The sequence below is a fragment of the Carassius auratus genome, chromosome 39 (genome assembly GCF_003368295.1).
Source record: "Carassius auratus strain Wakin chromosome 39, ASM336829v1, whole genome shotgun sequence".
Taxonomy (NCBI): domain Eukaryota; kingdom Metazoa; phylum Chordata; class Actinopteri; order Cypriniformes; family Cyprinidae; genus Carassius; species Carassius auratus.
Genome location: NC_039281.1, coordinates 5,306,473 through 5,332,758, shown reverse-complemented (window position 1 = coordinate 5,332,758; position 26,286 = coordinate 5,306,473). Strand labels below are relative to the sequence as shown.

At 35.3% G+C, this 26,286-nt stretch overlaps 1 protein-coding gene across 2 annotated transcripts in view; it reads right to left on the bottom strand.

Moving 5' to 3' along the window:
• Nucleotides 1-26,286, bottom strand: part of LOC113057749 (teneurin-3-like) — an 85,052-nt gene that overhangs the window by 49,153 nt on the left and 9,613 nt on the right. For both annotated transcript variants that reach the window (XM_026225249.1, XM_026225250.1), the window contains exons 2-3: nucleotides 23,624-24,031; nucleotides 20,466-20,726 (exon numbers count right to left, since the gene is read on the bottom strand). In XM_026225249.1, coding sequence (XP_026081034.1) covers nucleotides 20,466-20,726; nucleotides 23,624-23,903 — 541 coding nt within the window. In that variant the 5' untranslated portion in view covers nucleotides 23,904-24,031. The remainder of the gene's footprint in view (nucleotides 1-20,465; nucleotides 20,727-23,623; nucleotides 24,032-26,286) is intronic.

Below are 26,286 nucleotides of genomic sequence, written 5' to 3'. Positions count from 1 at the left end.
AACAATGTTCTTGAATTCGGTCACTTTCTGTGATTCTCCACGGCATATCTGAGGTACTGTAGAAGATCATAGTTCTTAGGGGCCGTTCACATATTGCGTGTTTTGCGCGCTCAAGTTTGTTATTTCCAATGTAGGTCGTGTAGTATGCGTGCTCATAATGGAAGCGACTGTTTTTCCAGGTGTGTCCGCACCGCATCGGGTTAAAAACATCTAAACTTTTCAGAATGCCTCAAGCGCACTGCAGGTCATGTGACAAGAACTAAACATTCAGCTTCATCCTTTCCCGTAACAACGCTGAAAGCTCAGCCAAGATGAGAACAGCTGATCATAGCTGTATATGGATTGCCATTTTGAAATAAATTTAGTAGCAGAGCTACTGAAAGCGATTTTTTGTGCTGCAAATCCATTTATCCTTTGTTGAAATTTCCACGTCTTCATGGAGAGAGTTTCCACTGTTGCTTAGCAGCGGGAGACGCCTCAGGAGCGCTTCTACCAGAGCGCTTTGGAAAGAAGGAGAAAGCGGCACGTTTTTAGGTGTGATGTGTGAACGGCCCCTTATTCGTTCATTAATTATTTTTTGCTTGCATACATCTTCAAATATGCCGTGGAGAATCACAGAAAGTGACCAAAGTAGGTTTTATTGTGAACTTCTTTTTTTTTTTTTTTTTTTTTTTGTGAAATTCGAATATAATTTTTATCGAATAATTAGAGCAGAACGAATATTCGAATGTTCGACTATCCGTGCGCACCCCTAATTAAAAGGGTGAATTTAGGTGAAGTGGGACACTTCTGGCCATTTAGATGACTGGGAGAAAATATCCCAATCACGCAAATTGTGTTGTGGCATAAACAGCTCCATTGATAATACTGGAAGCAGATTCGTTTTGACACTGAACTGCTCAGTTTAAGAGCAGGTTGTTTATGGATCCCAAGTAATGTAGAATTCAACTTATGTATGGGCCTTAGTGTTCATATATTTTACAAGTGCTGTAAATTAGGCTTATTCAGTCTTTCTTAGGTATAATTGTTTTTAGCCTTTTGATTTAACTCCAGTGATATATAATGTGAAGCAGCCGGTGCTGGGGTTTTGATTTGTTCGTTAATATGATCTAATATTTTGTTTGTGTCCATCAAATTACAAATAAAAAATAAAAGAATCAAATAAAGTGAGGTCAAGAGGGCTATTTTATTATTATGCATTAATAGAAATTAACACTTTAAATTGGGGAAAAGTGACAGTTGTCACAACTGCTCTGTTGTAGAACACACAAATATCACAATTAAAAATGTCTTTTAATAAATCCAAAGTGGTTACAACACATTACACAGACGAGACCCAACATCAGTGAACAGAAACAGATAAACTTAAGTACACTTTCAAATAAGGCTAATTAATGACACACACCTCAGTCAAATCAACCACCATGACAACAATCTCTACAGAGGACAAGAGCAAAGGGAAGCAATGTCCAAACCGAATGATATTATGATGATAAAAGTGAAGCCGTTTACAAAAAAAAAAAATACTAGAAATCTTGTAAAAATCATGATTTTCACATGAATATAACACAGTATTGCTTTCTACATTGACGATAATGATAATAAGAAATGTTTTGAGCACCAAATCAGCTTATAAGAATGACATCACACAAATAAATTATATTTAGAAATGTATTAAAAAAGAAATACTAATTTTATATCGGAATACATTTTCAAAATATTTGTTATAAAGCAATGCAGCCTTGGTGAGCATAAGATTCCTATTTCAGAAACGTTAAAAACATATTGGGGGGAAAGAATCAGTGTACAGTAAGTAAAAGTTAATTTTTATATAGTTTTATAATATGTAAACATTTGTGTAAAATCTCCAGCAAAAATAAATATAACCACATGTTGGTATCACATCACAAAGATTTAAATCAGACTGCCCAAACTGTAACTGTATGTTTAGTATATCCCTATGTGCTACACATAATAAAGACATACACTGGTAATTATCATTTTATCTGAATCTGTTAGTAACATTCATTGGATTTCATCACGATTGTCAAGCACACATTTAGCCATAACCTCAATGTGTCAAGCTACAAACAATGTGAATATCAGCAGGAATTTCCCTCCCACTGTCTACCCTTAGATATCTGTGCTTAATGTGAGGGTGTCACATTCAATTTGGCTCCCAGCTAATGCAAACACAGCAATGCCTAATTGAAATCTATTGGAGTTATAACCACTGATTTACTGTGCAGTGTTGGTCATTTAATACAGCACTGTGCTCTATTAAAGTATGTATTAGATATGCAGGAACCTTTATTTAACATTAAGTAGTGGGTAATATGAAGTACATTTTTCTTTCCTGTGCTATGAAATAAAATCTTATATAACATCCTAACATTAACATTATTTAAATAATGTAGCATGCTTTTGAAAGTACTGAGCCATTCTCCCTAGCACTGGTAATTTCCAGAATATACAGAACAGCACAGTATGTTCACAGTTCGTTCTTTGCTGAATTTCAACTTTAAATGGCAAATATGCGTTGACATTCCTATTTGTTTGTGTGTGTGTGTGTGTGTGTGTGTGTGTGTGTGTGTGTGTGTGTGTGTGTCGTTGGCTAATCTATAACCAGAAAAACTGCTGATATGTTAAAACAATTAAAAAATATTTACTTATAATAATAGACCACTGATGTCATGCATCCAACTTCATTAACCACAATTTCCTCTCAGTTTAGCAATACTGGGCGGATTTTCTGAACATTATTTCACCTCTTTTCAAGATTCAAAATGAAATAATCAAATTTGACCTTCTGCTGGAAAAATAACTAGTGCTCCCAGAAAAATATATATGTTTTATGGTAACAGAAATGCTTTGTAATACAAAAATCAGATCAGGTTATTTGTCATTAGCTTATGGAACTGTAAACTGAATGTGAACCGCGTGTTAATACTGATTTAATTAACCTAAATTATTATTAATGAAATAAAGGGAGTAAATAATAATATCAACAGAAAATAAGACTTTCCATTGGGCCTCATGCAAAATGAACCAACAATGCATAATTATAATAACCAATTATGTATCACAAAGCAACCATCTGCCCATAGAGGACTGAAAAAAAAAAAAAAAATAAGCAAAGAAATAAACTAATCCCAGTGCTTCAAAGAGTGCATCTAGTGACAGTGCTCACTTGAGACAAACACAAGACCGAAATGGGTGGTTTTTTGACATTAAGAACTGAGCACTGGAGAGAAGATCTGACATTATCACTCTTGAGTGCCAAGTATCTAGGGCATAGTTGCCATTTGAATATGATAAATGCCTTACTAAGAACTCTCCTATCGTAACAATCCAGAGATGAATTGGGAATAAACAAAGCAGACATATGTTTCATAGCACACAAACCCCAGGAGGCAGACTATATGGCATTAATCACTCCACTGAAGAGCACTAAAAACCCTCAAAGCACAACACTACAAATAGCCCTTTTCTAGCCTTATTTTTATGTAGTGTTAAGATGTTCCAAAATTTACAGCATCAATCAAACAATGCACGAGCGCTGCACGCCCAGAGGTCTGTAATTGGAGCTGCGGTACTGGAGATGGATTGGGGTCTGTCAGGCGGATAAGCATCAGATCAGAGGTATGGTCCGGCAGCATGATGTCTTTCCCTCCACTGATCCTCCCTCAGCCAGTTCAGGCTTTTCCTGAAAGCCCACTGTGACAGCCAGCCACACACATATCGACACACACCTCATTACGATCACTGTTGATTTAAGTGAAGGCAATTGTGTGGAGAAGGACAGACAGTGAAAGACAGACGTTGGGAATTTTGCATTTATTCAAGTTGGACTAAACAAACATCTTTATAGGGATTTTGTGGATATAATTCTAGAGTAGCTCAGAGTCAGTGTGAATCTTTAGCTTGTACTGTTTACATTGATCCATGTGCAATAAAACAAACAAGTTTTAAACAAACAAGTAATAAAACAAATGTACAAGCTTTGTATAAATAAAACATAATGATGATGTAAATATGATAAGATAAAAAATGCAAGCAGTTAACAATGTTTCCTTAATATCATGGGGACAATTTTGTCTTTCTTTAAAGCTGCTTTGAAATGCATGGTGAAAAGTGATATATAAATTATGTTGCCTTGGTTGGACTTCTTATTTTTGAAGAAAAATATAGAAAGATTAAGATTTTCAAACAATCCACTTGTACAACAATACTGGAGAATGGCCTTATTTGGTATTACAACCATGTGTAGTCATTCTTTTATATATATATATATATATATATATATATATATATATATATATATATATATATATATATTAGGGCTGGGGAAGTGAATGTGTTATTATCGCGTTAATGCATTAACTGATTAACGCCGACAAATATTTAATTGGTAATAAAATATCACAAATCATGGGTCACAGGAAGGGGTGCTCCCAATCAAATTATTTAGGCTAAGCATCAACATTCACAAACCACTGTCCATTGTTATTTTTAACCGAAAAGAATGCAACAAGCTCGTAATCATGACTTTATAAGTTGGAAATAGGAAGTTTCCGATAGCATTTGAAGACAGCAGAGAAGGACTCATGCTCAACAAAGGGGAGTGAATCATTTTGTTAACTTTGTGGTTTATTATTTTGAGTCGTATGGGACACGGTAAAACACGTCCCTCTCACAATATATTGCTTTACAGATCTATCGCTTTTGCCACTCAGAAATATTCATGCAATCATGCGGCTCGTATCAGAAGATCTGCGCGGTTAATGCTCGCGCTCACTGATCTAATTGAACCACGCTATTGCCCGCCTCCTCCAAAAGAGCCAGGTACTGCTAAACAGTGTGATCACACTAGTCAAACGAACCAGGCTTTGGGAGTCAAACGCTCCGGCACAGTAAAGAATGCCTTGTGTGAACACACTCTAATTATTCTCCAGCATCCCACACACCCGATGCACTCACTCTGCTGCATTCTGCTGCATTCTGCTGCGATGGGTGCCGCGATCGTGCAGGTCTCTAATAGGAATGTGTCTGTTATAATGTTAAGATTGAGGCTCTGGACTCTGAGCATAACTTGTTTATCTATAATAAAATATGTAATATTTTCTATAAAAATGATTAATAATGATAATAATGTGATTAATCGCAAAAAAAAAATATCATTGCCCAGCACATATATACACACACATATATATATATATATATATATATATATATATATATATATATATATATATATATATACATACACACACACACACACACACACACACACACACACACACACACACACACACACACACATATATAAAGGTACACTAATGTTCAAAAGTTTGTCAGTAAGACTTTGTAATGTTCTTGTAGTTCAGTAAAGACACTAATATTGTGAAATTGTATTATTATTATTATTATTATTATTATTATTTCTTCAATTAAAATATATATTTTTTACTTTTATATTTGAATATATTATAAATGCATTTTATTCCTATTATGGCCAATCATAACTCGTCTTCAGTGTCACATGATCCATTATAAATCATTCTAATATGCAGATTTGCTGCGTAAGAAACATTTCTTAGAATCCATTTTGAATAGAGTTACAAAATATTTAATACATTTAAAGTATATTTTAAAATCTCTATATAATAATAATAATAATAATAACAATAAAGGTAGAGAAAAAAACACTGAAAAGGCACATCACAAGTGTCCATCTAGCGCATGTTTACTTAAAACATTTTTTTTTTAAAGTGCAAGAACATGTCCTGTGTGTACAGCCCCTTTGAAGGTGTCTCCTCATCCACACATTCCCTTATTCAGCGTTCATATTTTAGGCGTGTTTGTCCTTGCCTCTTTTCTGAGGGCACATATAATCAAATCTGCAAGATGCCTTCCTGCCATTAAAGGAGGCAGTTGTTTTGTGAGATGCACATATAATGAAGGGATCTCAATATGTGCTATGCTCTTTGAGATGCAACAACTTCAGAATGGATGACAAGATGAAGGGTTTGAATTTAGGTTTGGCAGGGAGGAAAAGATCCCCAGTCAGAAGCACAGGCGCATTATGCATCCATTTACTTTAGAAACAAGAGCATATACCTCAGCAGCAGAATGCAATGTACACCTATATTAAATGCATGGGAAGAACACAAGTGTCAATTTGGACTCTTTTTCAAGTGCCTCATGCACCTGTGTGCCAGTATCAGTGTTTGAGGGACTGAGCGAGTCTGTCTTGTTGTTGATCTGATCTACACTATGGGTCACAGCAGGGGCTCCTGTGCAAGAATAATCTGGACTGAAGCTAGTAGTTGAACAACAGAGATGAAACCCCCTGCAATGAGGCATGTCAAAATCTACCCAGGGTGTCTTTTACATTTCACCTGGTTTCCAAACCCACTGCAACAACTGCAACTGGACATGCGTAATGGAAAGAAAGAGGGTTGCCATTTTGGTCCAAGCACCACCTGACAAAAAACACATGTTTAAGAAATCTGAATGATTTTGAATAAATGGCACCTGTAGCGCAACATACTCATTCAACATACTCCACAAATTAATGTCACAGCACTGGAGAGTTTTTGAACTAGCTGACTCATTATTCAGCTCCTGTTAGACTCAGACACAGTGCAGCTATGGGACCAACTTTCATTGGTGGCAAAATGGATGTTTTCAAATATAGATGGGACCGCAATTGCAATTTATTACACATCTTGTGATTTATTTTCTGGTTTCTCTCACAGGAAACCAATTCAAGCTGGCAAGGGAATACAAGCAAAACCAAGCCACAAGGAGTAATTCTATCGTTCAAATTGAATGTTACATTCTCTAATAAACAGGTCATGGCCAGGAAATAAAGCCTGGCCACAACAAATATCTCTCCTCAAGTTGTGGAACATGACAAAGAATCTAGAGAACAGTCTGCAGCTACAAATTACATAGAAAGCACCCTCAGTTTCTTATATTACAGATTCATCCAAATCCAGACTCATCTTAAACCAGTCAAACATCAAAATCGCAAGGATATCTTATATAGCCAAGACTAAGGGTTAATTGCTTAATTGGCTGATGCAGGTGACAGTAATTGAAACACTTTTTCTTATTGTTTTTCCATATAAAATATTGATATTTATCCTAACATTAATTTACAGTTGATGGGGAAACAGATACAGTACTTTACACATGTTTATTAGACATTGAGAATTAAACATAACTTGTTCCAACGCAATGAAACTCCACAGAGTAAGTTTCCTTTAATATGGGGACCAATGAAAACCATTTAAATTTTTCTGGGTTCTGTGTTTTATGAATTAATAAAAAGACATCATAAAACAAATCTGTCTAATGAAAATGAATAACCTAAGAAAACCTTAACAATTTAATCGATATTTAAAACATAATCAAATGTGAACATCATAATTACTTTACAACAAAACGTTACATACAATTTACATAACAATTTTTTGTCAAATCAACTGTATAAATGAAAACAATCTTGGCTTAAATCAAAACAATATCTTGGTTTGTATGATATCCCCTAAACATAATAATATATTATTATTACATTGAGAAGCACATTTTAGTATACAATAGTAATAGATTTCTGTCATTATTTCTTCAAGTTAAACCAAACTTTTATTGTAGCGGTCAGTCATGATGTTCTTTCAGTGTGTATTTGACAAGTTTATTTATTTATTTTTTCTTCAAATGAAATGGTGAAAAGCTTATGAAGTGACTCTAAGAGCAGCTCTAGAGATGAAGTTTATGTGTTTATGTCATCATGTTGTGAGACGGCAGACACTAAAAACACAGTGAGCGTCACGCATGTTTGAGTTTGTGTAATAAACAAAACTATGCCACTCATTCACACAGAGACACTCAGAACATGCAGACTTATTAGCAGCATGCACTGAATAGCTGTTGCTGGATTTATTTCTGCTGTGTTACTGGCTGTTAGATTAATCCATATTAAGACAAATGTCCAGAGCCTATCATCATTGGCATAAATTTGATCACAATCTCAATATGATATTGTTTATTGTTTATAGTCCTATAAATATAACATGTCAATATACTGAATAAATGTAAAGTATACTAATAATAATGACACTGAGGAGAGCATTGTAAGCACAGCCATTTGAAACCATTCAAACATCAAAATCACAAGGTAATCTGTTCATGAGAAATTTTTGACTCGACTCAGACTAAAAGTTTATCACTAAATTAATCAATGCTGGTGACAACTATTGTTAAACTTTTCAAATACTCCTCTCTTGTTTTCCGCAGTGTGGTCGATCTCAGTATGCAGAGATGTGAAGCCATTACATGTTGACTTCTAAGCCTTTGCCATTTTCGTGATCGACCTATGTTCAATATCCTGATTGAGGTTAATCATTACACCAGCTTGCTGAGACAATAACTTTCTCTCAGACAGCAGGCTTTGCCAAGGACTCTGGGGGTCTAATGTTTTTTTTTTTCCCTGTGGCACATGGCCTCATGGCTTATGGCATTAAGAATTTTTTTTTTTTTTTTTTATATACTCATTTTAAAACCACTACAAACATAGTGCTTGAAATGTTGGGACTAGTCAAAAGCTCTATCATATTTCACCTCCTTTATTGATTCAATTGAATCATTTTAGCAGGGGGCCGTGAAATACGAATATTCCCTCATTGTCTTAATAACTTTGTGCAGCAGAGGTAGACAGTGTAGGGAAGGACATTGAGAGAACAGAAGATAGTGAGTAATGGTTTGTCTCACTCAGCACTTAAAGGTTGGATCTCTATTACCATCTGAGATAAAATGTCATTCGCGTCCCTGGGAAAAGTGGATTGTGATATTTAATGGTGGGTCCTGGGACTTGACTTTCTTTCCCAGAGCTCTCTATCTTCCTGCTACATTATTCACAGGGCTGTCAGCAAGCACCTGGCCAACATACAGCAGCACCTACGTCTGCAGACGCACTGAAGAGTAGAAAATGGACTCGTCTCCAGCAAAGCAAAGCTTTTATTGAGAATGATGGTCCTGCCATGATGGCTTCACAGATGCATTGGGCGATCTTCAAAACTCTAGTGCCCTGAAAGAGTTTGAGAGATTTTTCTTCCATTTTTGATATTTTTTTTCCTGTTTTCATTGATTGCCATTGCAAGTTTTCTCCACATGATCTCAAGAAAGGCTTGTTGGGCTGTTGAGCAACATAATTGGGCAAATGCTGACAAAACACTCATAATTTGTGTGGAGGTTATGGCTGCACACTGTCTTAAACTGAAGTGCTCTAATGTCGCAAAACATCTGTTTATCAGTCTGTTTTAGAGTATGTATCTAATAGCATGCTAATTTTTAAATGAGAACATCTCCTGTGCATTCTACTTACTAATAAGTACAGTACATATGCATACAATTTAAGAATCAAAACCTCTCTATGATGTACAAAAGCACAAAGATGTAGAAAAATGTAATTTCCACATGTTCCAGAAAACTTTGTTGACTGATTATGGTTTTTGTGTTTGTCTGAAATTAGCTCCTATATTTTATGATTAATGGTTTTTTTTTTTGCCCAACATGAAGTGGATGAAATGCACAAAAAGTAGGCTAATACACAAGAATAAAAGCACCCCCTTTAAGTGGCTGATGGACTATGCCATATAATTACAGTTATTTCACCTCATGGTAACCTGTTCAAGATCTATTTTTACCTGATTCATTGTGACCAGAAATAAGAGGCATTGAACGCTTTTAAGAAGCTTGATGTGTAAGAGAGTCTGTCAGTATTTAAAAGCACTTCCTGTACAGTAAGTCCTGCTTTTTTGTCAGTTTTGTTTTGGTGCTTTGTTTGTTTATTGTACATTTGCATACTCTATAAAACAGAGACAAACTCATCACTTGCTGAGATAGATTAATGCAGTCTGCTGTTATATTTGTGTGCAAAGCTCAGCCATGGTAAAATGAGCAAGTCACACAGCAGAGAGAGGAAAACAAATCCACCATAAAGCAAATTTAATGAAGTCCCAAATGGCAATACCACTGAGTATATCTCTCTGGCTTTAAAGACAAGAAACATCCCACAACACCACAAACTGTCCATCAACGTGTTTCTACGGTAATGCAGCAAGCGAACAGTCCAACTATCTAAAAGGTACTGAACTACCATCCTCAATCTGCACAGTTTAGTACATGATCCAGACAGCAATGTGCTGCTATTAGATGGAGCCAACAGCTTCTTGTTATTATTTGTGTAGAACTGAAAGCCCATTCACCTCTACCGTTCACATTCATCACTCATGTAATGACTGAACAGAAGTGGATTTAACACATAAGCTCTGTTACAGCACCTGCTGTTTACCTAGACAGTGATTTAAAGCATCATAGGCCTCCCTAGGCAAAGACTATTTGTGCTGCCTTCCAAGATACCATGTATGGGCCAAAAATAAATAAATAAATACAACTTTAAGAAATGTGCAATGTTTCCTGAGCATGTTAGAGTGATTTCTCAAGGATCTTGTGACACTAGAGACCGAGGCAAAGGCTAATGAAAATTCAGCTTTGCCATTAAATGAAAAAAAAAAAAATGAATATATGTTAAATAGAGAACAGTTATTTTGACAGAATTATGACTTTTTTTTTTTTTTGGTTAACTATTCCTTTAAGGAAGCGAAAAACTATACGGACATTGAAAACATGACTGTTAAAGTCTCTTTAGTAGAAAAGTTTCTGCTAATAATATAAAAGGAGTTGCAAATGTAAATTAATTTATACTTCAGATTGTTGATATGTTGCTGCATTTGTTCAAAATCAATTGTTATATTATTTGGCAGAATTTTGAAGATTTTCATGTTTCAGAATAGCGCGTGCCACCAAGCAAAACAAAAGCATGTCAGTATGCATGTTGCTCAACACAGCATCAAAAAAATATGATTTGTGGTTTTTTGGCGTTTGAACTGCCAAGTTGGGCCTGAGCCCATCATTAGTGCCTAAGATCTGGCAGATACGGTTCCCAATTTCCAGACAACTGTACAGCTGCCTGATTGTTTAACAGACGAAATAATCTATCTGAAGTCTCTAAACAAAGCTCCAAGACCATCTTCAAAGAATTAGACTGACACTATTTGGAAAGAAACCAAAGATACCTGCTCTAATATCCATTTGACAAAGGTTTAACCTTATTTGCGTCAAAGCATCTACTACTTTTAGGGATACTGAGGGATACTACTACTGAAGGATAAGTGAAGAAGTAAATAGTTTGGGTAAATGAAACAGCTATGGGTAAAATTAAACTTAAAGTGAACCTTATTTGAACAAGAAGCAGCCATTTCCAATCAGGGGGTTTTGAAAGCCAAATTGCAATCAAACAAAATCCAGATGGCATTGTGAGCCACACGCTGGCAAGGATCAAGAATAGGCTGCGGCTAGAGCAGGAAGATCACACCACCATCATTAGTTTGTTATCCAACAGTGTCATCTCGAGATAATGGACATTTATGGATTCGAAATGATGGATGAAAACATTTTCTGAGAGTCGCCTTGCTGCAGCAAACCAAAATTACGTTGTGAATGACGTGAAAATAATGTAATGCTGGTGCCTTCAAGATTTAATGTGATTTAAGGGACTGCTCTGAAGTCGATCCACTGTGGAGTCTTGAAATTGTCTTGGTTTTTTTTAATCCAGGATGAAAGATCCGAGCAGGGTGATGAGTGCCACAGAAGACCCATGACCTCTTTATCCGATTCCACTATGAGAGGCACAACAAAAGGATATGGAGAGGGTTATGACCTCCAAATTCCACGATTTATCTCAGTGTCCCATGAAGTGGCCAGTAGAGGTCCTGACCTGCATTCGTTCACCTTACACACAGAATCAAAAATCTATATCTTACAGGAATAAAAGTACCCAAAATACTGAAATGGGGACATTTAAAGCCTGTTGTGTTGTTGGTGATTCAAAATAATAATAAATAAATAGAAAGGAGACCAAGTCTCAAAAGAATGGAAAAGTAGATGAAAATTATAATTAGCACGCAATCAAATATAAATAAATAAACTGTAGCCCTGCAATAACATAGAAGGTTTTTAATGGATCGGAACTCTTTATACAATGGGATAAATAAATTCATCTCGCCGTAAATGAGAGTTTGGAGGATTGGTCTTGGCAGGCTGGTCACAGATTCAAGTGGTGAGTGTGCCAGATTTCACATGCCTGAGTGAGAGTGGGTGAAAGCCTTTATTCGTAAGACAAAAGAGAAAGAATGATAGATTTTGTATAACACCATCAGATGAGTATGAATTATTTTCTCACAACGTAGTGATGGAAGATTTAAAACCTTGAATCTCAACTTATTTGGGGAGGAAGAATGTTTGCACTTGGCAAAGTGAGAGACGATTATTGTCATGCTGGATAGACAGTGATGTAGTCACCAAAATATTAATCTGCCCTAAGAACAAAGCGGATGTTCTCACTCTGCAATCACACGCAATCTCATGCAATTCTCCTATTATGCTGCTTTTTTAAAATTTGTAATAAAAGTCTTGGGTGACCCCAGATGTGTAAGTCTCAGCTCAAAATACCCCACAGATCATTTATTATATCAGTTTGAAAATGCATTTATCTATAAATGTAAATTAGCTGCTTCTCCCCACCCCCTTTCCACAATAGGGCTGTGCCTTTACATCTTGTACCTCAAATACTCGGCCACAAATCATCTGTTTGGTTTAGATTAGTATGTCGTTCAAGCTGAAATCATGCGTTTTAAAGCAATATCAATTTAAACTTCTAATATAGACTTTTCTGAGCGAACACATCTGAAGCACGCACACAGAAAGTGGCTGCCACATGGTTGTGAGGACTAAACTAAATTCTTTTTAATGTCTTATTGCGCTTAAACTGCCACACACACACAAGGTTATGTCAGAAACACACATATGTTGTAAAACAGTCGGTTATGTCTCTGAAGATATAAAGCAGGTAAAAAAATTGCATGTTTATTTTAGATCTGTGTATTAAGTGACTGCAGCATAATATACAGTACCTACTGCTGCCTACGCTGTTATTATGAGCCAAACAATAAAATAAAAACAGAAAAACACTCACTGCTCTGCACAGGGATAACTTCGATAGCTTTAATAAGAAAACATTTCTTACTTAAATGTTGCCTTAAAATGCTCTGGCAGGACTATAAACATGACAGATTGTGTGCTGCTCACTCGGGGTGGGGTCTTTGCTAATACGGCAGTGTACTGTACTTCAACAGTCATGGGCGGGCCTGTACAATGTAACATTATGTGCATTAGCACATTATTAGGAAAGGCAATTTGCAAAGATTCATTAAAAAACCGTATACTCACTTCTGTTGGTGATGCTGGATAACAAATGATTCACACGAAGAAAGAACACATTTTGGAAGATCGGGTGGCACATTCCCTTCAGAAATAAACGTTATCCATTGTGTCTTCAGCGGCTCAGATGTCGGGAGTAAATGACGACTGCTGTGTTCATTATTACATCCAACAACAGAACACCTTAATCACTTATAGGTGACATTCTTGTCTACATCTGGAGCTGAAACACAACTGTCAATCAACATATCATTCGAGGGGGCTGTCCGTGTGACATCACAAAGACAGGCATCTGAGATCAGTCCATATTAAAATGTAAGTTTCATTTTCATGACTGGATTTTGAGATTCTGTCAAAGTTTTTTTCTTCGCGGAAATCATATTGCTGTATGTGTCAAAAACCAGGTTGACCGGGCACTCGGTACCACCGGTACTTAAAGAAACCTGGTACAGTCACATTTTCATTTTTTTTTTGTACCGACTTGGTACCGAAGTACCGGGTCTTTTGACAACATTAATTTGAATAGGAACACAATTAGTCTTTTATGATTGTTTATTTACTGTAGCCTTAATAAAACCTTCAGACCATTATAAAAGTTATAAAACATTATGTTTCCCGATAATGTTACTGCCTCTAAGAATGTATGTGATACTGCTACTACTTTAAAAAAAAAAATTATACAACTTTTTAAAGAAATAAATCACACAATATTTCTTCCATGTTTTAATTTTAATAGCAAATCCCCTTTATTTACCAAAAAATTAAAATGTGTTTAAATTTCATTAATTAAAAGACAAATTAAATTTGGGTGAAATTTGTTTACATTTTTTCATAATTATATTAATTGTAGAAAAACTTTAAATACAATTTTAAATAAGTATAAAGAATGGCATTGGTTTTATTTTTAGTGATAAAAAGTTGTTTTTTTTTTTATATTTTTTTGTTTTGTTTTGGTACCGAAATTGGTAAAGAGAACCATGGATTTTCACTGGTATCAGTACCGAATACTGAAAATTTGGTACCGTGACAACACTAATTCAAACTGATGCTTTTGAAGACAGATTCAAATGCTAAAGCATACTGTACAACATGTTATAATTGGACACATTTTATTTATTTATTATCATTATTTATTTTATTTTTTTACAATCTCTCTGTATGCAGACTTGATTTTTGTTCTAAACCAATTTAATGCAAAATGTATTTTAATATGAAAATGATTTATTGTTTGTGCTTGAAATGCAATGTTCATTTAATTCTTCTTGTTGTTCTTTCTATTTTATTTTTATTAATTTTTATTGTGCAGTGGAACACAAAAAAAAGTTGCTTGTGTTTTAGGATAAATGCTTTTTTTTTTTTTTCACTACCCCAGTTCCTTTTTATCAGTATTACAAAATGGCAAAAAAAAAAAAAAAAAAAAAAAAAAATGATGGCAACATTTGTCGATTTCATAAAAAACTGCCATCTAGGCACACAGTTGGACAATTAGAAATACCAAAAAAGGTCCAAGTCATTTTCTCAAATTGATTCCAAAACAATATTATATTCATAATTGAGAGCAACACTTTCCAAAAACCCTAAAGCCCAGATAAAGACACCCTCCATCTGTGCTGGGGGATACAGAAAAAAAAAAAAAAAAAAAAAAAAAACTTTTAAACAATCGCACAATTAGGACATCATTTTTAGGCCATAAAAACCTAATCCTGCTACAGTATAAGCCAAAAAATTGCATTATATATAGCCATAGACTCAAACCTTTAAGGCGAAGCCCTCTTGGTGAACTGTAGTAAAAAAAGCAGAACAGACCAAGATACAATTTGACACATAGTAATTATCTCTATCAGTCTGTGTGCTGCTTATGAACTAAAGCTACACTGGCACTCTGTGTGACCCACTTCACCTGTATCACTCTGTACTTAGACCATCAGACTAAACTCTCCTGCCACCCAGAGTAATGAAAGCATCAAACATAGGCCTCATCAGCCTTTCTGTTTGAAGTTTGTCTAAAGAAAAAAAAACACCTGTGAAAACTACACTTGAATGACTTGCTGGACATGTTGAGATTGTATGCTTTTCTTGTTGTTGTTGTTTTGTTTTTTTGTTTTTCACATTGCAAGAGAGACTCGTTCAATTTCTAAGCTGCCACAGATGGTTGTACACTCCTGGACATTCTGGGCATTGTTATGGAAAAGTGGATATGCATATGGAAAACAAGCTGGCCATGATGTCTGCAATGATCAATCAAGCAAACACCTTGATGTCATAAAGAGAGGCAGGGAAATGTTTGCAGACGTGACAGATGGTTGGTTAAGCATCCTGTCGATGGGTGAGGGATGGCCTACATGAACACACATACCCAAATCTCCTTCTGTCTGCCCCCCTCTGGGGGTACAAAGAAGTTTTTCCTGGTAGTCTGTTCTCACCAGTCCACATTGCTATAGTTGATACAGACAATGTGCATTAGCAATGGATTCTCCATCAATGTGCTGAATGGAAATGTGGAGCAGATATTACAGTACACAAGGGAAATGCAGTCTCAGTTTTTAAACATCATAAGATCAGACATTCTTCTCTGATCGTATAATGATGTGTAAGAACTGAGACTGCATCACTCATTGGTCTTATGGGGTGAGAGCATAAACACACAGAGAGCCTATACATATACTCCTCTTGTGTGAAAACACCCACACACACGAGGAAGAGAGAAAGAAAGACAAAAAAAAAAAAGCTTCACAGGCTCTGAAGATCCTGATAGGGGTCATTTATCCTCTGATAATACCAACCAGGCCAGACAAAAGCCAGGGGCAGCTGGGTTTCCAGGCTATTTCAGGGCCAAGCGAAGAGATTCTCTAACTTTTGTTCGTGGTGATGACTTTTGTCACAATGTCTTTCTTGGCCAGACTGTAGAGGCTTCTAACATCCCTTACAGGAATACAAATTAGCTCGAGCTCCTTTAAGGGGAAAAAAAGTTCCTTCTAACTTTAAAACTAAACCTGGCTCATACATTAGATCTATTTTGAAGATTTTTTTTCTTCTCTTCTGTATGTGGGAGGTCTTGCTTGAAGGTTCACTTAATAAGTAAGCCTCCAACCTTAATTAATTCCCTTTACAGCTCACTTAAATATGCACACATGTTCTCTTAGTCATGAATGTGTAATGTTTCAGCTCAGAGGCTGTCCTTGTCTGATAATAAAGTGTTTTATTCAGAACAAGAAGCTCTTACTTTTTCACTTTTATGTTGTTGGATGAAATTATAATTTTTCCACCTTCATAAAAGTTTGTATGAAGTACAAGATCTAAATAATTATCAGGGAGAAACACTTTCACATGAAAATCCAGTTGAAGCTTAGAGAAAGCATAGAATCATACATATTAACAGCGGTAGCAGCGCTGAAATATTGTTTTATTGCCTATATTGAAAGGAGCCTTGTTTGGATGTTCATTGAGCCATTAGGTCTCAGACCGTCCCATATACAAATATATCTAAAAAAAAAACACTCCTTAATTAAAAATGGATCATTTTAAATGATACCAGCAATGAATATGGTTTATAGCTAAAATATATTTTAATATATGACTTTCTACAGGGGGGTATGTGAAAAGGAAATTGGAGTTCCTGAAAAGGAATAGTCCACCCAAAAATGAAATTTGTATTATTTATGATTTGGATCTCATGTAAAACATCCGACTGAAGATATCTGGAAGAAAGGAGACATGTTTCAAAGAAAGTCATGCAGGTTTGGAATAAGATGAGGGGGAAATGGAGTAAATGATGACACTTTTTATTTCTGGGTGAACTATCCCTTTAAATGCCTTATTTGAGGATGGATTAATTCACTGTGGACAGGAGAGTATTTATACTTGGTCACTTCAATTCAATTGGGCATGTGCACATTTCACTTACATACTGGTCAAATACACCATCTAATAAAAAAATCAAATAATTTCTAATATATGCACGTATTTATATATTTACACAAAATTAGCAAAAATTCCCATACATAAAGCATTAAATAAATATGTTCTATTTAAACTACATGATACAAGAGGCAGAGAAATATCATTATGTATTATTTTACAGAGAAATAGAGATGGAAGTGTAAAATGTGAGCTCAAAGGATGCTGTTTTAAGTAGTGCTTTTGACCCTGCAGCTAAGCCGCTCTGAGAGCATTACCCACAGCATTGTTACTGCTGCTGATTTCTTTTCAAAGGCGTTGTGCAACACTGTGTATACACCGCAAGCAAGCGGTGCAGTGCAATGAAATAAAGCAAGACCATTGCATCAGTGTGGTGTATATTCAGCATAGCTGTGGTGCATTCATCTTTGTTGATGTAATAAGAGTGATCATCAGTGATCAAAAATCAAGAATGTGATATTGTCGATTCATCCACGGTGTTACTGTTAATGCTGTCATCCACAGTGTTAGTGCGTAATTTGCATAAAGAACTAAGAAACTGCTTTAATAGGTAAAAATAAACACAGACTTAAAAAAATTCAGACTTTGCTTTATATGGGTTGCCAAAGACACGTTTTATAATAATTTACACTCATCCTCAACGAGGTCTCTGTAGAAACTCATCCCACACCTTTAAAAGTTCAGCTTAATCGTTGCAGTAAATCACACAGTGTCTCACATTTGCATGAATTTTTTGCAGAGAGAGGACTACAGTTTGAGACCCTGGAATATAGACGAATAATTCTGTTTGCGTCAAATCTGTAAAGACATTTGGAACATTTCATTTTTATTCAAATATTTGTGGAATTATGTAACCGTTAAAGTTTTAAAGGGTTGCTCAACCCTAAGACCACAAGCTGTGAAACCCTAGAAATATATCAAACACTGACTGTACAAAATCATTGATGAAAAATGCCCTTTTTACATTTTAACCACCAACTGACTAATAAATAATCATAGTCGCTCTGCAGAGTCGTCTATAGCTTTATATAATAATGACTAGTCCCTCTGGAGGAGAATGAATACATAGAGCACAGTGCTATAACACAACTTATTTTGCATAGCAGACTGGAGAGATTTCGGGAAAGATGGAGAGCGATAGAGAAGCTGAACGACTGTGCAGAGAAACTTGACCTCATTCTCTTAATGGAGTGCTGTGAAGCAGACAGCCGGCGCTCAGCTACATCATTATATTTTGACTCAAACGGACCAAGTCCCAGACCTAATCCACTAAAAATAGCTTTGAATATGCTGGTCAGATACTCCTGATCACCTGCATGTCTAAATCATACATTTTATAGAACTTCTGCCAGAGTATTTTTTTTAAAACACAAGGCTATTTTGTAGCCTTTAATACAAGTTTCCTACACAAGAAACAAATTTAATATGCAGTGGGCTCCAAAGGTTTGAGACTTCCAATAATATTTGTGGTCATTTTTCTAAAAGAATACAATTATTTTCATTATAAATTTGGCTATACATGCAATAAAATATAGCCTTATATCATATCTAGTAAAATCTGAGAACGATAAAAGAGCACTTTGCAGAATTTCGATGTTTACATGCAGTGAAACCAACGCTATCTCACGGCAAATTTGTACGTATTTTATGAGGTGGCTTATTCGTACGAATTTTTACGACCTCACTCGTACAATTTTATACGATTTGTCTAAACCCCAGTGACAGTTAGGTTTAGGGGCAGGGTTAGGTGTAGGTAATTCGTAAAAATTCATACGAATTGTGCAACTCATAAAATACGTACAATTTGGCAACAATCGTATGAATTTGTACGAGTGTGGTCGTACAAATTTTTATGAATAAGCCACCTTGTGAAAAATTTACGAATTGCCGTGAGATCGGGTTGGTGAAACCCATAAAAATATATCCAGATTGAAAGAAATACATCAATTTATTAATTTTGACCTTTTACATATTGTGAAAACCTAGAAGAAGATTGATGTCAATCATGTTAATTTATTTTATGATATAATTCAAATTCTAAAGCTTTTATTTCCACTTTTAAATGATATTTGATATCCCAGATTTTCAAAGTGTACTCAGACTTTTGCATCCCACTGCTTAAATCTAAATATTAATTGTTAATGGACATAAATAGAGGTATATCACTTGGTTTATCCTTAAGTCACAAATGTGTACATATTCTAAACTATAGTCTAACAAGAGCTTCTCAAGAGTGAATTCTTGCATTATATGTAACATTATATCACACCAAACGAGGAGAAAGCAGCAGTAAATAGTGTCTAATGTGACATACATTGAGTGTGTGCATTTCATATGTGGTTTCCTTTGATCAACGCAGTGAACGCTGAACATGAAACATTACAGATCCTACATTAGATATGTTTAGCCTACAATGAGTAGGACTACACTCTGCTATTTTTTCCCTTTTCTTTTTTAAAGCAACATTTTCTGCAACAAATACCCGTATTGTCAAAAATATCCACTGCATGCCATGGCCATTTTAAAACATTTATTTCCTTTGAAAACAAAACCAACTAGATCCTTCACAACAATAAACTTTGTCCAAAACAGTCCAGCATGCTCACTGCAGGAAAAAAGCTGATTATGCATCCTCAGAAAAATAAAATTAAAAATCAAATTAAAATACAGATGCTTTGACATGCATGTATTTCATATATAGACAATATGCTTTTTCAAGCGCGCTCCCTAATCCATAAGGCATTAAGGTTTCCAACGCCAATTTGCACTTCAAATCAGTGGGCCCTGTATGTTCGTAAGCCCAGCAACACCCTGTGGATCCACATGGATATGAGTGACAAAGCCATTTATGATTCGGCACAGGCCCAGAGGAAGTGTCAAGCAGTTCTCTGCACGTTCTGTTCATGTGCTTCAGGAAATGATGTTATTTTCTCTGAAATGCCTATAACTCCTACCGTGCCCCTTAGGCTGCAAACATAACCAGTCGATCCATTAATACTCTCACTTCAACCAGTTGTCGGCTACCAATTGTTAGCTTTAACCAATTACATCCTTGCCCTTGAGTAACTCGTGGTGACTTTGCCTTGTCTTGCTCAGGGGTATTTTCCTACTTTTCTTGTTTTTTTGTCACCAACATTTACTATCGGGGAGTTGTGCTCAATGTAAGGTTACAATTCAGAATAAAACACAGGCGAACTTACCGTTCTCCTGATCTGATTTGTTGTCCTGCTCTGTGTCTGTGAGTGTTAAAGCAGAGTTGGACCGGCTGGACAGCTGCGAGTCCCGTCCGTGTACCTTAACCCATAGCATGGCGCAGTCAGGAGAAATGCCCCCTGCGCTGTGTATTTGGTCTGCTCCGCTGAGCTGTGTATGATGAGAGAGTCCGGTCTCAGCGCAGAAGCTCAGACCACGGCGAGGAGCAGGGCCGCATATCCCAAGCTGTCTCAGTGACAGACCATGGCCTGCAAGATTCAAAGTGCATACTTAATACAGGGAGTGTAAGCATAAAAAATAGAAGTAAAAAGTAAGCAAAATAATTGAACTTGCTGAAAAACAGCAAAACACACAGTATTTAATTATTGAAACTTGCATTCAAACTCTTGCAGTACATACACTTTTATATTAAAATATTAAAATCATTTAAATAAAGATGTAACCACAACTACAGCAGTTTTATGTTCAGTTTTATGTTCCCAAGTACGTTTGTTAATTTCTGTGGTGACTATTATTTCTTACCAGGGAATTAATATATATATATATATCTTTTTTTCAGAAAATCTATGTTTTACATTTGTGTTTTTGTTCTCCCCACCAAAACATAGATTTATTTGACGAAGGAAATTATTTAAGATAAAATAAGTACAACTACAAAGAATACAAAACAAATCCAAAAAACGATGAAAAAAAATTAAAATATTAAAATAACCTTTTTTGTGTGTTGCACATTTTAATTGATTTTTTGGTTTGTTTTTTTATTGCTACCTTTTCATTGAGAAAAATGGATTTAGATAATAATGAATACTCAATTCAAAGTGGCCCTTGTACAAAAGAATAACATCACAAATGGAATTAATCTTATCAATGGATTTTTACTCAGGATACAACGTGACAAACCAAGCGAAACTAATAAACGGTAACATTCAGACAGTTTTGGCAGAACGAAATCTAAAACTGATTTCCTAATTACGGGCACATTTCCAGATTAAAAATTATATTTAGTCAGAGTTGAGGAGTCTGTTTTAATGGTTTGTTTTAACGCTCCATGGAAAATATACTTTCTTTTTGTTTCATTGACATTTCTGTTATATTGTTTTCATACTTTCATTAACATTGATGTTAATAAAAAAAAAAATATGAAGAAACAAAATTATACCTACTTAAATCCAATAAAATATAAAAAAAGTGCAAAAAGAGGATAAAAAATGCCTGGTCTGATTATATGTTTATTAAATGGAAAACATTTGAATTTATTTATTGCACACTTTTAACTTATTTTATAATTTATTGATATTCGATTCTTAACAGTGAGCATTAATTGTTGTATAAGCTTATTTAACTTACTTAATAAATTACATTTTCTTATTTATTGACCTTCTTTTCTTTTTCAGCAGGTGAATCTGTTCATCTGAATCTGAATGTGGGGAAGCTCTACCTCTTCCAACACAAGTACACAGTACAAAATAGAAACGGTTCCACTTCATATTAAATTCACCTCGAGACTCGCCACACCTCTACTTCCTTCAGCGCTGCTTTTAAAACCATATTCTTGTAGCAGCAAGCATACGCTGAGTGCTTTATGACTAAAAGCTCACAGAGTAGGTGACACATGAAAATGAATACACCGGAATTTAAATTATGAGTACACTCATAGATACTAAACAAAATAACTCAACGCAAGTGCTGACATTAATTACCACATGAGGGCATTATCTGAAATTCACATTTTGAAATACTGCAAACTGTGGAAGCCAATGCAAGGCAAACTGCCACGATCTCGCCAGGCTGTGATTAAAATAAAATGACGGAACATTTGTATCATGAATACAGGCAAGATTTCTCTCCGTCTGCTTTTGTGCCGATCAGGCACAAACACGGCTGCTAATTAAAGCCATCCCCTAAGTGTAACAGCCTACGGTTATGGAGCGCACTATAAAGCACAATTAACCAACTAAGTGTATTTCTAATGAAATTAAATTTGAATGAGCAGTATCCTACCCTTCCACTTAAAAAGTGTCTCATCATGACAAACCATCAAATATTTATGAAATCGTTTGAATACTTTGTGCATAATCAGCAAATGAGTATCTGGTGGGCTTTGTTAAATATCAAAATGAAATGAAAATGAAGGTGTCCAACCTGAATACAGCTGTCTGACAAAAGTGTTCTGTGCTGATTTCAAGTACTTTAATTTAGACTGCCTCAATTACAGGCTGAAATGATGTCTGCAACTTAGTCAATTAAACTAATTAAAATGTCATTAAAGGGTTAACATTTCTAGATATTCAGTGCTATGAAAAAAAAAAACTCCATTATTATGGCTTGGTCTACAGTATATAAAAGGTATTCAAGATATTGAATAAATCAGAAGTAGGTGTTGGATCACAGTGCAATATAGTGGTTAAATTTATCAGACTATTATTGATTTGGAAAAAAATGTTTATTGAACATTTAATGGTCTTCAGTGTAGTTCCTTTATAAAGTTATAAAGAATAACCTTCCCATGTTATCTTGTATATACAGTAGATGCTTAAAAAAAACAATACAAACAAATCTAAAACATTTAATTATTATTATTATTTATTTATTTATTTTATTTTTATTTATTTTTTTATCCAGGATTAAAAGCATCCATATATGGTAAAAATTTAGCAAACTTAGTAATATTAAAGTTCTTGTTTTATTGTAGAAATAATGCCTGTACACATTGAATGTGTTAATTGAATAGCAATTTGGCAAAAAAATTTGCTGTAAAACAATCTTGGTCTTCTCTTTATTGTTTTGTAAAGGACAAGGGGTTTGTTTTCCGAATAAGACTGAATTAAATCTAAAGATGTAAAGTATGCTCCACTGTGCACTGGACTTATTTAATTTAGAAAGATATAGTTTGATTACAGTATAAAATCCTGCCTGCTGAAAATAAATGACAGAAAATCATTTAAATACCATAAAATACCATAGATTTTCTAGATCTATGTATATGCAGTTTATTGCTGTACTACTGCATTTCTTTTTTCTATGTTTTGCTTTCAGCATTTCAAATGTCTGTTTTTCTTTTCCTTTTTTAAAAAAATATAACATGTGCAAGCTTGAAGGAATCCAGAGTCTCCTGTCCATATGGGGAATGTTAAAGAGCACTTACCTGGAGCTCTGTATTCCTCGGTGTCCCTTGGCACCATGTCTGGCATGCGGTGCCCATAAAGCCCCTGGGTGGATGGGTGTTGATCAAAGGCCTTCAGTGTCTCACTGGAGCTATAAGACTTCTGAGTAAGGACAGAGGATGAGCCAATGTGACGGCGGTTGCCGGGACCCTCCCTGTATTCCTCCCCCTCCTCTCTGTCTCCTTCCCTCTCGCAATCTCTCCCTCGTTCTCTCCTGCTCCGAGAGGGAGAGCAGTACGGCCGACGCTCCTTCACCTCCATGCTACATTCATGCTGTGTTCCTCCTCTTCTACGCTTCCCTCTTGCTGCTGTCTGTTCTAGTTTGCTTCTTTCCAGCCGTCCGTCTGTCTCTGCTCCTCTTTCTCCACTCTAATCTCCACTCCCACCTGCTAAGAGACACAAAGAAACACTGCTTAGTGAGAGAAAGAAACAGGTAATGAAGGAAACAAAAGAAAGAAAGAGAAGACAAGCGGGATGCTGAAACAAAGATTTAGCAAGATGTCGCTCCTGGGTAGTTCACCATGTGTCTTATACAGCCTTTAAAGAACAATTAGTCACTAAGATAAAGTAAGACGGGGCGCAGCGACTGGCATTTTTCTGATAACAGTGTTCAGTCTCTCAAGGGTTGTAAATACCTACATTTTTGCATTTACATTCACAATATTTATCTATCAAGCACATTATGAAACATAATTAAATAATAAGAAATGTATTTAACATGAAATAGATTATAAAAATATTATTATATTATCTTGTATTATATGTTAAGTATTGTATTATATTATAGGTGTAAAGAGTACTGAAATTTATAATATAAAATAAATAAGTAGTGTGTGTGTGTGTGTTCATGAAATAATATTTTGGAATTAACTGTTTTTTTTTATATGCAATTAAAGTCAATAGGGTCCAAAATTAATTAAATTATTAAATTATATAATTATTATATTTAGCATTTAATTATTTACATAATACATAAAAAACACTTGACTTAAAAATATCTACTATTATCTTCTACTGTGTTCCACAGAAGAAAGTCATATTAGAAGGCTAAATAAAGACAAATGAATGATGTAAATGATGAAAAACTGATAATGTATTGATGTAAACAATGACCAATTTAAAAAAAAAAAATCTTACTTTCATTGCACTGGCTTTGTCATTAGATCTCCAAACATACTTGTAAGTCTTTAGTAGGTTTCCTGGGAGGTTTGTGCCAAAACTTCGATAGAGAGAGAATTGGATGAGTTTCACTGGTATGTGAGTTTAAGGATATTCCAGGGCTTCTTTTTGAGTGCTGTCTATCTTATCTAGTGGAACAGTCGACACACAGACAGACACAAGTGCAGAACGTATTTGCTGAGACCCCACTGTCAGTTTAAAACAGTATAAAGAGGATAAGAGAAACAATGAGGATAAAAAAACACTGTAGTAGGAAATAGAGGAGACTAGGTCAGCATTACTGCAAACGACCACAGTAATGGGATACGACTGGGCTAAAATAAATGATGCGCTAGTATCAAAATGTTTCTGTCAGAAAGAGAGAGTGAGCTAGAGTTTATTAGACAGTATTTCAGTGAAATAAATTAAATGTAGTTCTCTTTAAAGCACTGGTCATTTTATCCTCTTGTGTGAGTGCGATGTTGCACAGAGACACAGTGAGCTGACTGAACACAGCAGCAGAAACCCTCTATCTTTCATTGCATTTGGACAGCACCCACTGAGCTATCCTGGGTAACACGGCCCCCGTATTCGGATCAATTTAGATTAGCCAGCAAGGGAGGATCAGACATACTAGTCTAGCCTTAAATGTCCTTAAAACTGGTCTCAGAGTATAAGATTATCAACAGATTAATTTCCAAAGACAAAAAGAACGATGGCTGTTTAGTGAGCAATCAAATGCACTGAAATAAATACAAAAATACAAGTATGCGCGCTTCCAGATTTAGCGCTGCAGATTAAAGAGCGTCAGTGGATGAATGTCACAGTTTTGCATTGTGCTTTGAAAACAAAATGGCATAGCCTAGATTTATGCTTTCAGGTTGAAAATAAAACTTATATAGTACAGTTTGTGATCTAAAATGGTAATTGTGCTTTAACAGTTGTCAACAATGTCGGTACACAATGCTCTGTCAGAACATATTTATATAACACTTTTTTTTTTTTTTTTTTTTGGTCGCTCATGCGACCTGCGGCCACTTATGTCCACCCGTCTATAACCATTGCATTCGTGTCTTTCACAAAAGAGCCGCATGTTAAGAAAGCCATGTAAAATTAATGTAAGTTCAACTTTTTAAAAACACATCTCGAGACTTTATGGTGGATTTTTCCCCATCCAACTGCCTCTCATGTTTTTAATTGAAGAAAAATTATTCTTTGCGACTGGCTTCCCACCCTTTGTATTAAACTGTGCATGCATACATGATGCTGTTTTGTTTATAGTTGTTTAGGCAACTTAACTATAATTGGTTTATAAACATTATTTTAAATATTCACTTCACAGTCATGTAATCTTATGCTTTGAATAAACTTGCATTAGTAATATTTTGCTCGATGCGCCCTCTTGTGGCCTCAGGAGAGAAGCCAAAAGCTTTTCTTCATCCTAACTGAAATTATGCATTTTATATTCGAATATAATTCTATATAT